Source organism: Mixophyes fleayi, chromosome 10, assembly GCF_038048845.1.
Source record: "Mixophyes fleayi isolate aMixFle1 chromosome 10, aMixFle1.hap1, whole genome shotgun sequence".
In the NCBI taxonomy this organism is placed as follows: domain Eukaryota; kingdom Metazoa; phylum Chordata; class Amphibia; order Anura; family Limnodynastidae; genus Mixophyes; species Mixophyes fleayi.
In genome coordinates this window covers 27,549,229-27,563,194 of record NC_134411.1, presented here as the reverse complement: position 1 = coordinate 27,563,194, position 13,966 = coordinate 27,549,229, and the positions used below count along the sequence as shown (strand labels likewise).

At 42.8% G+C, this 13,966-nt stretch overlaps 1 protein-coding gene across 3 annotated transcripts in view; it reads left to right on the top strand.

Annotated features, from left to right (window-relative positions):
- The window catches only part of LOC142103899 (carboxymethylenebutenolidase homolog), an 87,431-nt gene that overhangs the window by 65,847 nt on the left and 7,618 nt on the right, over positions 1-13,966 (top strand). Inside the window, exons 2-4 of one of the 3 annotated variants that reach the window (XM_075188254.1) lie at positions 2,611-2,815; positions 9,319-9,540; positions 12,849-12,956. In XM_075188254.1, coding sequence (XP_075044355.1) covers positions 2,727-2,815; positions 9,319-9,540; positions 12,849-12,956 — 419 coding nt within the window. In that variant the 5' untranslated portion in view covers positions 2,611-2,726. Of the gene's footprint in view, positions 1-2,610; positions 2,816-3,860; positions 3,968-9,318; positions 9,541-12,848; positions 12,957-13,966 lie in introns of those variants that run through there. The other 2 variants (XM_075188255.1, XM_075188256.1) reach the window with 2 other exon arrangements.

Here is a 13,966-nt window from a genome sequence, read left to right as displayed (position 1 = left end):
AATGGATTTAATATAAGTACAAAAATCCTCTTTCAAAATCCATGTTGTTTCCCGAGTGGACTACTGTGGCTATTTTTATGTTCTTATCCCACTGAGATAATTGTGATGGCTTTTTTATTGGATATGTTTTGAATGAAACAAGTAGAGCTCTTTGGTCTAGTTGCAATTACCATCTTATATGCCAATGTAACTCCCCCTCTGGCGTTAATAGCCACCTCCCGGTGACTACAGGGAGCACCAGGTGGGCGTGTCATTGATGACGATTGGGCCTCATAGCAGAAGGGGTGGGGGCCAAGGAGTGACGTGAACATGTTAGAGGGACAAAGCTGCATAGGTAGAAAAACGCCCAGCAAGTGCTATGCTGGTCACATGGGATCCCATTACATAACAACAACAATTGCAATGTACCACCATGCAACAACACCTGTGTCCTCACTTAACAGACATTGCTGCAAAACCCTCATGTGGGGGAACCCTCTGGTCACTTATGCCCACACCCCATAGCTGGACAGGGCAGAGGAAAGTGCAAGTAAGGAAGTGCATTACCCACCTACAGTGCCGTAACTAGACATTTTAGTGCCCTGGGCGAGACAGGGCACCGGTGCCCCCCATCTAAGTGGGAGTGACATTTGCTGAATGGGTGTGGCCAACTTAATTTGGGGGTGTGGTTGGCACTTTACTGAACGAATTCTGTTACACATATTTGCAATTGCATGATAAACCATATGTATGATTATATATTTAGTACAGTAGTTTTAGTTCTATTTCAGATAAAAGGAAATAACAATTTATGGATTCTATTATACTCCCTATGAATTGAGGTAACTTTAGCTTTTCTCTGTAAAATTAAAGAGACTAGGTCCTAATAACATTGGACATTGTGGTCCTAAATGGAGATTGGTGCTTTATCTCAGTTGCCTTAGGATATTGCATCTTTAGACTAGAAGAACATTAAGGTGTTGGGGTGCTTGTATGTTTGGAACCATAACGAATGTTGGACCCTATCCGAAGAAAGCCACATGTTGTCAACTGGTGACTAAAACATAAATTACAATCCAGCAAAACTTGTCTGCAATTCAGTGACAGCTTTTTTAATTCTCTTGTGTCCGATGCTGCTAGATCTACTTGGGTGATTAAATCTGGCAGAGATGACTCTTCAGAGTCAGAATCATAAGAGTACAGCTGTCACCCTCTGCAGGAATCTGCCCCTTTTTGTGATATCTGCCTCTCTGCAAAGAAATCTTGCAGTCCTTTAGTCTGCAATTTCTTCTGTATCTCGTTTCTTCTGCATCATAGAAGCTGGTATTATTTATTTTCTGCAGGACACAGTATAAATCTCACGCTGCGTGTCTCCTGTATTTAATTTATATCCTGTGCGGTCTCCCATCCCAGCGCAGGTATTCTGTGTGGCAGGTGTAATTGGGAGCTACGGTTCTTGTGCAGGAAACTTGGCGAACTTCCGGCATTTGGAACGCATATGCGTTCCAAATGCCGAACTTCCTGCTTTCAGTGGAACGCTTCTAATGCCGGTAATGAGTTTTTGTGTATTGGAAGCTGGCGATATAGCTGGCTATATCACCAGCTATATATGGTTGTCATTGAGCCAGGGCACATAAGCAAGTAGCGGGCGGCTGCTGCGCCCCCTTGGGCTTGCGCCCTGGGCGTTGGCACCGCCCGCACCTGCCTAGTTACGGCACTGCCCACCTATGCACCTCAGCACGACACATAGAGTGACAGGGGGTTACACCAACAATAGATACTATCAAAAGGCAAACTTTGGACTTTTGAGTGACATATTTGGACTTCAGATATCAAGGTCTATGTAATGCTGATTTGAGACCCTGAATTGATTGGCTGCTTTAAAATATTGATTTAACAGAAAAATAATCAATTGTATAATGTATTTTTTTATGTACTCTTAGGTTTTGTTTTTTTTATTCTGCGTTTGTATGATTTATTATGCTTTTATTATGTGTTAAGAAATTTTGTTTTAACGGTATATTTATTTTTTTGTTATTTTTTTGCATTATTTGGCTATAGCTACTTTTGTCATTTATCAATTGCTCAGAGCCTGAAAGTGGTATTTCTTTTTATAACACATCTAAGCTGAAAATTTGCTCATGGTGAGTACCACTCAGCCTGTATATAGTGCTATCTTAGTAGAAATAAAATTGCACCCGAACGTTGGCAGAAAAAGAAGCAAAAATAATTCTGTTAGACCCCTCTCATAGTGCATCTAGCTCTAGGACACTAGCATGTATACCACTTACATCTAGTGCAACAAGTGTAGCGTAGAGAAAGCTTAGGGGTTACAGAAAGCGTAAAGGTTACAGTGTAAGTGAGTGAGAGAGTCACATTATTACTATTTCCACATCATACCATGTAAAATATAATTACTCACTTAAGGGGTAAGGATGGCTAAGTATGGTGGCTCAGTGGTTAACACTTCTGCTTCACAGCACTGGGGTCATGAGTTTGCATACCGTCCATGGCCTTATCTGTGTGGAGTTTGTATGTTCTCCCCGTCTTTGCGTGGGTTTCCTCCGGGAGCTCCAGTTTCACACTCGAAAAACATACTGCTAGGTTAATTCTCTCTCATTCTCTCTGCAGGGACTGATGTGAGTGAGTTCTCTGTACAGCACTGGAGAATTAGTGGCGCTATATAAATAGCTGATGATGAATATGAGTGTGACTCCTCCTCTACAAGAACCCCAAAAGTGTTACGAATGAGTCCCACTCGTCATCTGCATTTAAGGGAAGAGAACACACAGACAACTTCACACTGTGATCCCAAATCATTCATCAAATATTTGAGGTGAGATACGCCTCAGGGGAGAAGAGCTGCGTCATACAGAATATTGCGTTTCCAGCAGGATATAGCTCCTCTCTGTTATTATTACTATAAATTATTTATTCTGGGACCTGTAGTTCCACAAAATCTTCAACTTAAAAACAAATAATTTTTTCTGCTGTTCTTTAAAATCTATGTTACAAATAAAATACCTATATAACCAAATCAACAGAAGAAGGATAAATATGTTTGCAAATTTTATTAATCCACATGGTAATTGTTTTAAATGACAGTTTTATCCCATACTTGGCAACTCCCGGAAACTTGCTTCCGGGACTTGGGGGCGTGACTGGAGGGCGGGAGGGGGCGGAGCAATGCCAATCGCGTCATTTTGCGAAAACGTACTGTACGTCGTGGGAGGGGGGGGGGGGGGCAAAACGACGCAATTGGCCTCGCCCCCTTCCGCCCTCCAAAATGGAATGATTCACCAAGAATCCTTCTCGGTAAAATCTCGGATCCGGGAGAAATGCCAGCTCCCCCCGGGAGACTGACCCGAATTTCAGGAGTCTCCTGGACTTTCCGGGAGAGTTGGCAAGTATGTTTTATCCTGTGTTTTCAATTAGAGTGATTGATACACTAACATACAAGATCGAAGTGATACATTTTTGTATTCTAGATGCTTGATGTCTAATAATGTTATTTGTAATTTACATCACAGATACTTTTGTACAGATATTTGGAACAACAGCTTACACTTACACCAATTTTTCTTTCAATATATTACACATGTATGAAGCACGGTCCATTTGTTTGAGCATATGTATCTGTGCCAAGTTTTACTTCAGTTACAATTATACAAACATGCCCTGACTGTACTTGGCCTATGTTTGTCTGCACTTTCCCTCCCTGATTCATTTTTATTTATTTATTTTTGTTTGCTGCTTTTTTCCCCCCTCTTTTTGGTGTTTCCCGGGGGAGGGTGGGTTTGCTAGGCAGCCACGTTGCATACTACTATATGCGTACTACTATATGCAGCCTCATCATTCAGTTATGGAATATTTTAGTACAGCTTGTTGCCAGGTCATGTGGCTGCAGCAGTCACATGGTACACAGTGCTGGAGGCTGCTGCAAATCTTCCTGTTCCTGTGCAGCTGGAAGTCACTGGTGGAGAAAAAGGTAAGAAGAAGGGGTAATGTAATGGGGAGGGCGGCATGTGTGAGTAAAGCAGCTGAGCAGAGGGTACATGTGAGAGTAAAGCAGCTGAGCAGAGGGTACATGTGTGAGTAAAGCAGCTGAGCAGAGGGTACATGTGTGAGTAAAGCAGCTGAGCAGAGGGTACATGTGTCCGTAAAGCAGCTGAGCAGAGGGTACATGTGTCAGTAAAGCAGCTGGGCAGAGGGTACATGTGAGAGTAAAGCAGCTGAGCAGAGGGTACATGTGTCAGTAAAGCAGCTGAGCAGAGGGTACATGTGTGAGTAAAGCAGCTGAGCAGAGGGTACATGTGTCAGTAAAGCAGCTGAGCAGAGGGTACATGTGAGAGTAAAGCAGCTGAGCAGAGGGTACATGTGTGAGTAAAGCAGCTGAGCAGAGGGTACATGTGTGAGTAAAGCAGCTGAGCAGAGGGTACATGTGTGAGTAAAGCAGCTGAGCAGAGGGTACATGTGTCAGTAAAGCAGCTGGGCAGAGGGTACATGTGTGAGTAAAGCAGCTGAGCAGAGGGTACATGTGTGAGTAAAGCAGCTGGGCAGAGGGTACATGTGAGAGTAAAGCAGCTGGGCAGAGGGTACATGTGTGAGTAAAGCAGCTGAGCAGAGGGTACATGTGAGAGTAAAGCAGCTGAGCAGAGGGTACATGTGTAAGTAAAGCAGCTGAGCAGAGGGTACATGTGAGAGTAAAGCAGCTGAGCAGAGGGTACATGTGTCAGTAAAGCAGCTGAGCAGAGGGTACATGTGAGAGTAAAGCAGCTGAGCAGAGGGTACATGTGAGAGTAAAGCAGCTGGGCAGAGGGTACATGTGAGAGTAAAGCAGCTGAGCAGAGGGTACATGTGAGAGTAAAGCAGCTGGGCAGAGGGTACATGTGTGAGTAAAGCAGCTGAGCAGAGGGTACATGTGAGAGTAAAGCAGCTGAGCAGAGGGTACATGTGTCAGTAAAGCAGCTGAGCAGAGGGTACATGTGAGAGTAAAGCAGCTGGGCAGAGGGTACATGTGTGAGTAAAGCAGCTGAGCAGAGGGTACATGTGTCAGTAAAGCAGCTGAGCAGAGGGTACATGTGTCAGTAAAGCAGCTGAGCAGAGGGTACATGTAAGAGTAAAGCAGCTGAGCAGAGGGTACATGTGTGAGTAAAGCAGCTGAGCAGAGGGTACATGTGTGAGTAAAGCAGCTGAACAGAGGGTACATGTGTCAGTAAAGCAGCTGAGCAGAGGGTACATGTGAGAGTAAAGCAGCTGAGCAGAGGGTACATGTGTCAGTAAAGCAGCTGAGCAGAGGGTACATGTGTCAGTAAAGCAGCTGAGCAGAGGGTACATGTGTCAGTAAAGCAGCTGGGCAGAGGGTACATGTGTGAGTAAAGCAGCTGGGCAGAGGGTACATGTGAGAGTAAAGCAGCTGAGCAGAGGGTACATGTGTCAGTAAAGCAGCTGAGCAGAGGGTACATGTGAGAGTAAAGCAGCTGAGCAGAGGGTACATGTGAGAGTAAAGCAGCTGAGCAGAGGGTACATGTGTCAGTAAAGCAGCTGAGCAGAGGGTACATGTGTGAGTAAAGCAGCTGAGCAGAGGGTACATGTGTCAGTAAAGCAGCTGAGCAGAGGGTACATGTGAGAGTAAAGCAGCTGAGCAGAGGGTACATGTGAGAGTAAAGCAGCTGAGCAGAGGGTACATGTGTGAGTAAAGCAGCTGAGCAGAGGGTACATGTGTGAGTAAAGCAGCTGAGCAGAGGGTACATGTGAGAGTAAAGCAGCTGAGCAGAGGGTACATGTGTCAGTAAAGCAGCTGGGCAGAGGGCACATGTGTGAGTAAAGCAGCTGAGCAGAGGGTACATGTGAGAGTAAAGCAGCTGAGCAGAGGGTACATGTGTCAGTAAAGCAGCTGAGCAGAGGGTACATGTGAGAGTAAAGCAGCTGAGCAGAGGGTACATGTGAGAGTAAAGCAGCTGGGCAGAGGGTACATGTGTGAGTAAAGCAGCTGGGCAGAGGGTACATGTGTGAGTAAAGCAGCTGGGCAGAGGGTACATGTGTGAGTAAAGCAGCTGAGCAGAGGGTACATGTGTGAGTAAAGCAGCTGAGCAGAGGGTACATGTGAGAGTAAAGCAACTGAGCAGAGGGTACATGTGTGAGTAAAGCAGCTGAGCAGAGGGTACATGTGTCAGTAAAGCAGCTGAGCAGAGGGTACATGTGAGAGTAAAGCAGCTGAGCAGAGGGTACATGTGTGAGTAAAGCAGCTGAGCAGAGGGTACATGTGTCAGTAAAGCAGCTGGGCAGAGGGTACATGTGTCAGTAAAGCAGCTGAGCAGAGGGTACATGTGTCAGTAAAGCAGCTGAGCAGAGGGTACATGTGAGAGTAAAGCAGCTGAGCAGAGGGTACATGTGAGAGTAAAGCAGCTGAGCAGAGGGTACATGTGAGAGTAAAGCAGCTGAGCAGAGGGTACATGTGTGAGTAAAGCAGCTGAGCAGAGGGTACATGTGTGAGTAAAGAAGCTGGGCAGAGGGTACATGTGTGAGTAAAGCAGCTGGGCAGAGGGTACATGTGTCAGTAAAGCAGCTGAGTAGAGGGTACATGTGAGAGTAAAGCAGCTGGGCAGAGGGTACATGTGAGAGTAAAGCAGCTGGGCAGAGGGTACATGTGTGAGTAAAGCAGCTGAGCAGAGGGTACATGTGAGAGTAAAGCAGCTGGGCAGAAGGTACATGTGTGAGTAAAGCAGCTGGGCAGAGGGTACATGTGTCAGTAAAGCTGCTGGGCAGAGGGGGGCATGTGTGAGTAAAGCTTGTGGGCACAGGGTACATGTGTGAGAAAAGCTTGTGGGCACAGGGTACATGTGTGAGTAAAGCTTGTGGGCACACGGGGCATGTGTGAGTAAAGCTGCTGGGCACAGGGGGCACCTGTGAGTAAAGCTGCTGGGCACAGGATACATGTGTGAGTAAAGCACCTAAGCAGCACATACGTTTACATGCCAATCGACTGTATGGGAGCCCCATGAAGTTGCTGTACAGGGTCCTAGAATCCCCCTTGGTGGCCCTGCATGTATACGCATTTTTTGTAAAACTCTACATGAGCCCCTGAGTGTGATCAGGTTCCTACAGCGGTGTTATGGATTTTATTACATTGCAGATTATTTTAACATTGTCTTGACCAGAGGTAGTGTGCACCATGTGTGTGCTGCATTTGCTTCTCTGGGAATAACTTTTTTCTTTTTTTATTTTACGCCTTAATACATTACTCATTATCCTCCGTGAGCATAGCAAAAATCAGTATGTGTCTCAATGTGTATTGCTTTTTCCTGGCTTTTCTTTTTCATTCCAATAGATCTCCTCGATTTTAATCACAGAAAAATCCAGTGTTATCTAATCGTAACTAGCACAACAATTACTAGCAGATCCATTTTGCATAGATCTATTAATATTGCCTGCATGGGAGGCTTGATTCCAATTCCAGGTACAATTCACAGGATATCAGTCAAGTTGTGGTATTCTATAATAATTAACTCAGATGTGTACACTTTGGTTTGTAATAGTGACAATTGTTTTACCAGGTGGCTGAAAGTTATACTGAAGAAGTTAAGTTTGTACTTCATAAGGCTATAAAACTGCTAATTCATTCTGACATGAACTTTAACATTTTGTTTTTTTACTTTAGTTATGTAAGATTTAAAGAGAGTGATTGTGCACATTCTGGCATAAGGTTTTCTTGTGTATTCAAGATTAGAAACTCAGCATAACCATGACAGTGGGTGTCTCCCATTTAAATATAAAGTGCATGTAGTTCAGTGTTATAGAAGACGGATTTCTCCGAAAGGACACCGTCCAAGGAGACAGCTGAGCAGCTAAAATATATACTTTATTTCTAACTTTAATACAAAAAAAGAGAACAACAACAAAGCAACTGTTTTATTCAGGAACAAATGACAACAAATAAATACACTGAATAATTGCCCAATTAATAGTAATAAGCGCGCAACTAAGTTCAACAATAAACAAAATGCTAGTTTACATTTTCTCAGGAATTGAATTATATTTTGCTTCACAATTGAGACTGCAAAACTAGCTTCTCCCCTTTAATCCAGGGGATGCCATGCTGGAATTTCTAGTTTCACTAAACCCCAAGAAAATAATGCACCTCTTTACTAATTAGAAGCCCTAGCTCTGAGCTGGACATGGTTAGACTAGATTTTAATCCCTGCAGTTCCTGACTGACTGATCTAATCAGTCAGTTCACCTTTAAGCGTCAGTTTAACAGTTTATGAGCTCATCAGCCGGAAGGAATCGGAGACACTGCAAGTTCTGACTGTTCAATATTCTTTACTTTATTGTTTACAAATTCACATACTTATAGCAATCTGATTAAACAAAACCACGTACTTCAGCAAACTACGCCCCTAACTGTCTTAACCAATTTTAGTGCCTGATTCCTTTACACAAACCTTTCTGCAATCTCACAGGAATTCTCCCAAGGGGGGGGTGGTGGTTTATCTCCTGTCTGCCATATCCAAGGTCATGGGCGCAGCTCCTTGCAAACAACAAGCTAATAATGAATAACTTCTACAAACTAGTTGGATTTAAGCTGTCTTTAAGCTGTACAAAGACAAAACAACTGATCGGTAACAAGATGGCGTCAGCTCAGCAGAATCACATTTTACACTGACCTTGAATTAACCGATAACTAGTTTAATAGTACTCGCCAACTCTTTAGTGTTTTCCTCTGGGAGAATTCGAAGGGGAGGTGAAGTGTGAGGATAGAGGGGGCGCGGCCACATTAAGGTGGGTGTCTGGTCACAGAAGAGGGGCCAGCCACATAGTACCACATTACTCCCCCCCCCCCCTTCCCGCCTGCTTGCACCAGGCCTGGGGGGGGGAGGGGCGCACTACACATAATTTAAAAATAACCTCTAAAAAGACATTAGTCGGCCTCCTGAGGCCAACGGCCTATCTGGTAAAGTCCCAGTAGGTTACATGACCAATCCGCCCCTGACTACCACTGTCCTTCCGTAGTGAACCAAAGAGAATTCCTCTACCTTACAGTCTATTCTGTAGGACTTGGGAGAAAGCTCTCAGCATCCTAAACAAGGAAGAGAACAGATGACATCACTATGGTTCATCTGCACCAGGCTGTCATAAAAATGCCCAAATCAGTGATGTTGCTTTGCACTGCCAGGAGATTCACTGAGACTTGAGTCAGTCCCTAGAGGGACACAAAGTACACCATACAAGTGTTTTGTTTATAACGGCATGTGAGCATGAATCTAAAATTGTATCTGTTTTGTCTGAGAAAACAATGTTTTCATGTTAGATTCAGTTTAGAAATTTCCTTTCTTTCAGATTCCCAATGGCAAACGAAGCACAACCGTGCGCTTGCGAGTTAGGAGACCAGCTTGATTACAAAGGGCTTGGAAAAGAGGTACAGATTGAACACATACAAGCATATGTCTCCAGACCAGAAACTAGCACTGATAAAGCCATAATTGTGGTACAAGATATCTACGGATGGGAACTCCCAAACACAAGATATATTGCTGACCTACTTGCTTCTCAAGGATACACGTAAGTCGTGTGCAAATTGTATTGGCTTGGTACTGATGTTGTGTTGTTTTCAGATTAACACACCTAAAGCTATAAATTAAATTGTCAAGTGTAAATTCCATGCCAACAATTTATTGTGTGAATCTTTAAATATAGGCACTTGAAGGAATCCTGTGCAAGGAAACACTTGTTGCTGGTAGTAAAGGATACATCTTTAGCTTCACCCGACCACTATTGAGAAATAATATGCAATACTAATTTAGCGGTAAAAAAACAATTTCTTTCTGATATCCATTTAAAAGTCTTTCTTGATATGCATGATCAGGAATTACCTTACCACACTCTTGAAAATCCCCTTGTTCTTTCTGTTAGAAAGATATGGCATATATTACGACATAAACTTCACCTTAATCCATATAAATCCATACCTTTACTGTTTGTCAAAAATCCTTCATTCCAAGATGGCATGGCGGCTCGCCCCTTCATTGTGTGGGAGAGGGAGGGACTGGGGACGGTTGGACAATTGTTGGACAAAACTGAGAGAAAGCCACTTCGTCATGTGGGGGTGCTGGATTTGTTTCCCTTTTTGGGTCCATGTGGCCTTTCATTTATGCAAGCCCAGCATTGTACCTGAGAGGTGATCTTGCTTTTTACAGCAGTTGATTGCATTGCCATCTTTTCCATTGGGCACGATGGGCAGGTGCCCGGGGGCCCCACGGGCAAGGGGGCCCCATAGGCAGGGCTCTTAATTAGAATAAATAATCCTGCAAAAGAAAAAACCTGCAAAAAAAACCTTCAAGGGTCACTGAGCAAGTACATCTATCTATCTCTCTCTCTCTCTCTCTCTCTCTCTCTCTCTCTCTTTATATATATATATATATAGGGGCCCCGGTGCACGGCTTTGCCCGGGGGCCCATAATGTTGTTAAGATGGCCCTGGTTGATTGGGATAACCTTGATATTTTATTACTAACTGCTGCCTCCGGGAGAGGTGCAATTTCATCAAATTATGCTTTTTTGAGAACTATAATAGTTCACACTAAAATGAATACGGGCCTGAGTGGATGGTTACACCACTTCCCTCGACTAACAGAACAGATGTTGTTGAGGGAATTGGCCTCTTCAAAAAAATTCTTTCCATTCCTCAATATATTCCATAGAGGTTACCTCTCACCACATCGTCAAAATATCATTGGTTTTTCAGACTTTAGGTGCCCCAAATGTGGTGAACTTCATGCGGACTTATATCATTGTCTATGGGCTTGTTTTGTGATTAAGGCCTTCTGGACCCGAGTATGGAGATTTGCGACTGCAGAATTAGTAAATTACCTCCCAATTACTCCTGATTGGGCAATTTTGGGCATTCTGCCTCCTGATACGCGGACCTCGATCCTCCATATGTGGATCTAGAATTCCCCTACAACTCTCGATTTGTTTAGGGAAAAGATATACTTTCTCCTGAGGATGGATTGGCTGCAGGCATCTCTCCAGACGCAGGGGCGCACGCAGGGGGGATTTCTGGTTCTCCAGAAACCCCTCCCATCCGCGAACGAAAGGCCGCTAAACACTGCCCCTACCAGCAGCACTGTACTGTACAGCAGCCGTTGTACTACAATACAGCACTGCCGCGGACGCTTCTTTGACAGCGCCACGGCTACTGTACAGTACAGCATCGCCAAAATGGAGCTGTATCTCTCTCTCTCTCTCTCTCTCTCTCTCTCTCTCTCTCTCTCTCTCTCTATATATATATCTATATATATATATATCTATATATATATATATCTATATATATATCTATATATATATCTATATATATATCTATATATATATATCTATATATATAATTTTTTTTATACACTTTGGTTTGAAACTACAGTATTCCTTCAAGATCTTCCAAACCTTATACAGGACAATAGAGCAGGTCTGTCCTCTTCTTCTGGTCTCTCCGCACCTTGATGTTTTGTTTTCTTTGGCAATAATTGGCTATGAGATGGGGGGATCGGAGTGCTTTGTCCGCTCCCATTCTTGGGGGATAATGGTATGGTCATTGTCATTGCTACTATTATTATTATCCTTATAGTGTTTTATAGAATGATCAAGTCAGTCATGCTGAGACCCCATAATCTGTCAACGTTGGGAACATGTGCATTTGATATTGATGAATCTCTCCAACGGTGCTCACACAAAATGAAACAATATATATGTACATGTATGTTGATTGTATCTGAAACTGAATTTATACATGAAACAAATAGTATTGCATTATATGAGTCTGAACTTCTTCAATAAAAATGTTTTTATTAAAAAAAAAGAAATAGGAGGCAAGGTAGCCGATATCTGTGTGATATGGGAATAATGGCTCACACCAAGACAAGTTTATTATAACTTGCATAAAGATACAAAGAAAGACAATTAATATAGCAAATTACCATACAAGCATTGTGGAAATATACGTATACAGACAACCGAATATTACTGAATAATATTACCGCCCCTTTTCTACTCCTCGGGGGATGGGTCTTGCCCCCTGTATTGCCTTTTGAAATCCATATCATGATGGTGTCATCACAATGCAATATCTCCAATATGGGGAAGTTTCGGTAGAAAACAGGCAGCCAGTGTAGAGACATACAGAGTGATTCAGAGGAATAACGATTTGCAAGGAAAATCAATCTTGCAGCTGCGTACAAAATAGATTGTAGGGGTTTGAGTCTGTCTTGGGGAAGACCAATAAGGAGGCAATTGCAATAGTCAATGCGGGAGATGATGAGTGCCTGAATTAAAGTTTTTGCAGTGTCTTGTGTGAGATATGTGTTAATTCTGGAAATGTTTTTTAGATGTATGTAACATGATTTAGATATAGAGTCAATGTGGGGAACAAAGGATGGATGTGAGTCAAGGAATACACCTAGGCAGCGAGCTTGTGGGGTGGGATTTATGGTCATGTTGTCAACAGAGATAGAAACTAGGTTCAGGAATCAAAAAAAAATCAACAAAGAATGAAATCCATTAAATACCATGATTTGCTCTGTATATTGGTGTTTACAGCTGCCAGAATACTGATGATTCCCTACTAAAGGAGACGGCTAGTATGGTCTAACAAACGTTGGCCAACAGTGAAATTTGGAAAGTGACATCAAATTTCTTGTAAAAAACAAACAAACCTTGTAGCCAAGAAGGATTAAGATTGAAAATGGCAGAGGGAACACACCATCCATGTTGATGCCATGCTTACTTGTCACAAGATCACACATGAACTTATGTACGATGCCACTGTTGTAAAATGTTCTAATATATACTATGTTTTTCATTTCTTCTGTATTTTTATAGTGCTGTCGTTGCTGATTTTTTCGTGGGTAAGGAACCATGGAAACCAACCAATGATCGTGCGACATTATTTAGCTGGCTTGAAACTCGTCCAGCAAATAACACCTACAAGTAAGAGTGATCTTTTATAAAGTATCTACTTGTTATGTGCTGTCATATTATGTTACTATGCCTACTGTCACCTCTCACAACCTTAGTCCCCGATACTTCAAATCCAGAACAAGTTCTGCTGGAGTTGACAGAGAGAATTGTTGACTAGGTCGGCAGCGCTCACTTTCCCATGGCGGGTTGAAGTGACCTGACGAAGGTGTTTGTTGGCTTCTCATTGGCCACCGATGGTGACCAATTGTAAACCAGTAGTGTCCTGAAGACTGGCTCATTTCTCTTACGCGCTGCACCCTCCTCAGAATTCTGTTCAACTTTTCTTAAAAATGTGGTGATAACGTAAGTCATTGACATCTGTGGTCTCATGGAGAACTTGGATGTCTGAGTTACTGCTACAATGCACAACTTCTGCACCAAATCCCAAGTGATTTATTCCCTAGAATACTAGAGAGACCATACAATGATATAGTTGGAACTAAAATCTAAAGTGGAAAATTAGCTGTTCTTAAACCAGGTCTTCTCTTTAGTCTCCCTTATAGGGACCTGGAACTAGTGGGCTGAGGTGGATGCTGCTCGGAAGCAAGAACTGCTTCTACTTGTGGCTAATATCACTTTATATTAGGTTATAAAAAAGTATAACAAGTTGAAGGCAAGTGGTTACCTGCAAAGTTGCAATAGTCAAACAAGGCTGGGTTCAAAGTTAGGTAGGTCAGTAAACACATAGGGCCTCATTCATCAAGACATGCATGCTGAGCGCAACGTGTTTTAAAACGCTTGTAAATTGTCTCTGCATACTCCCGAATTCAGCAAAAAGTGAATCTGAAGATATGTGCGCTGATGAATGCTGGTGAGGGTCTTCTCTGCTCTGGTACACAAGACACTTCAGGTTACATCCAATACCTATGTGTGATATACATTCGCAAATGAATGCACAGGAAAAAAAACTATTGAATTAATGTCACCTTTTAATAATATAAGAGTTAATGACAAAACAGTTAAAAGGTTGATTCTAATAC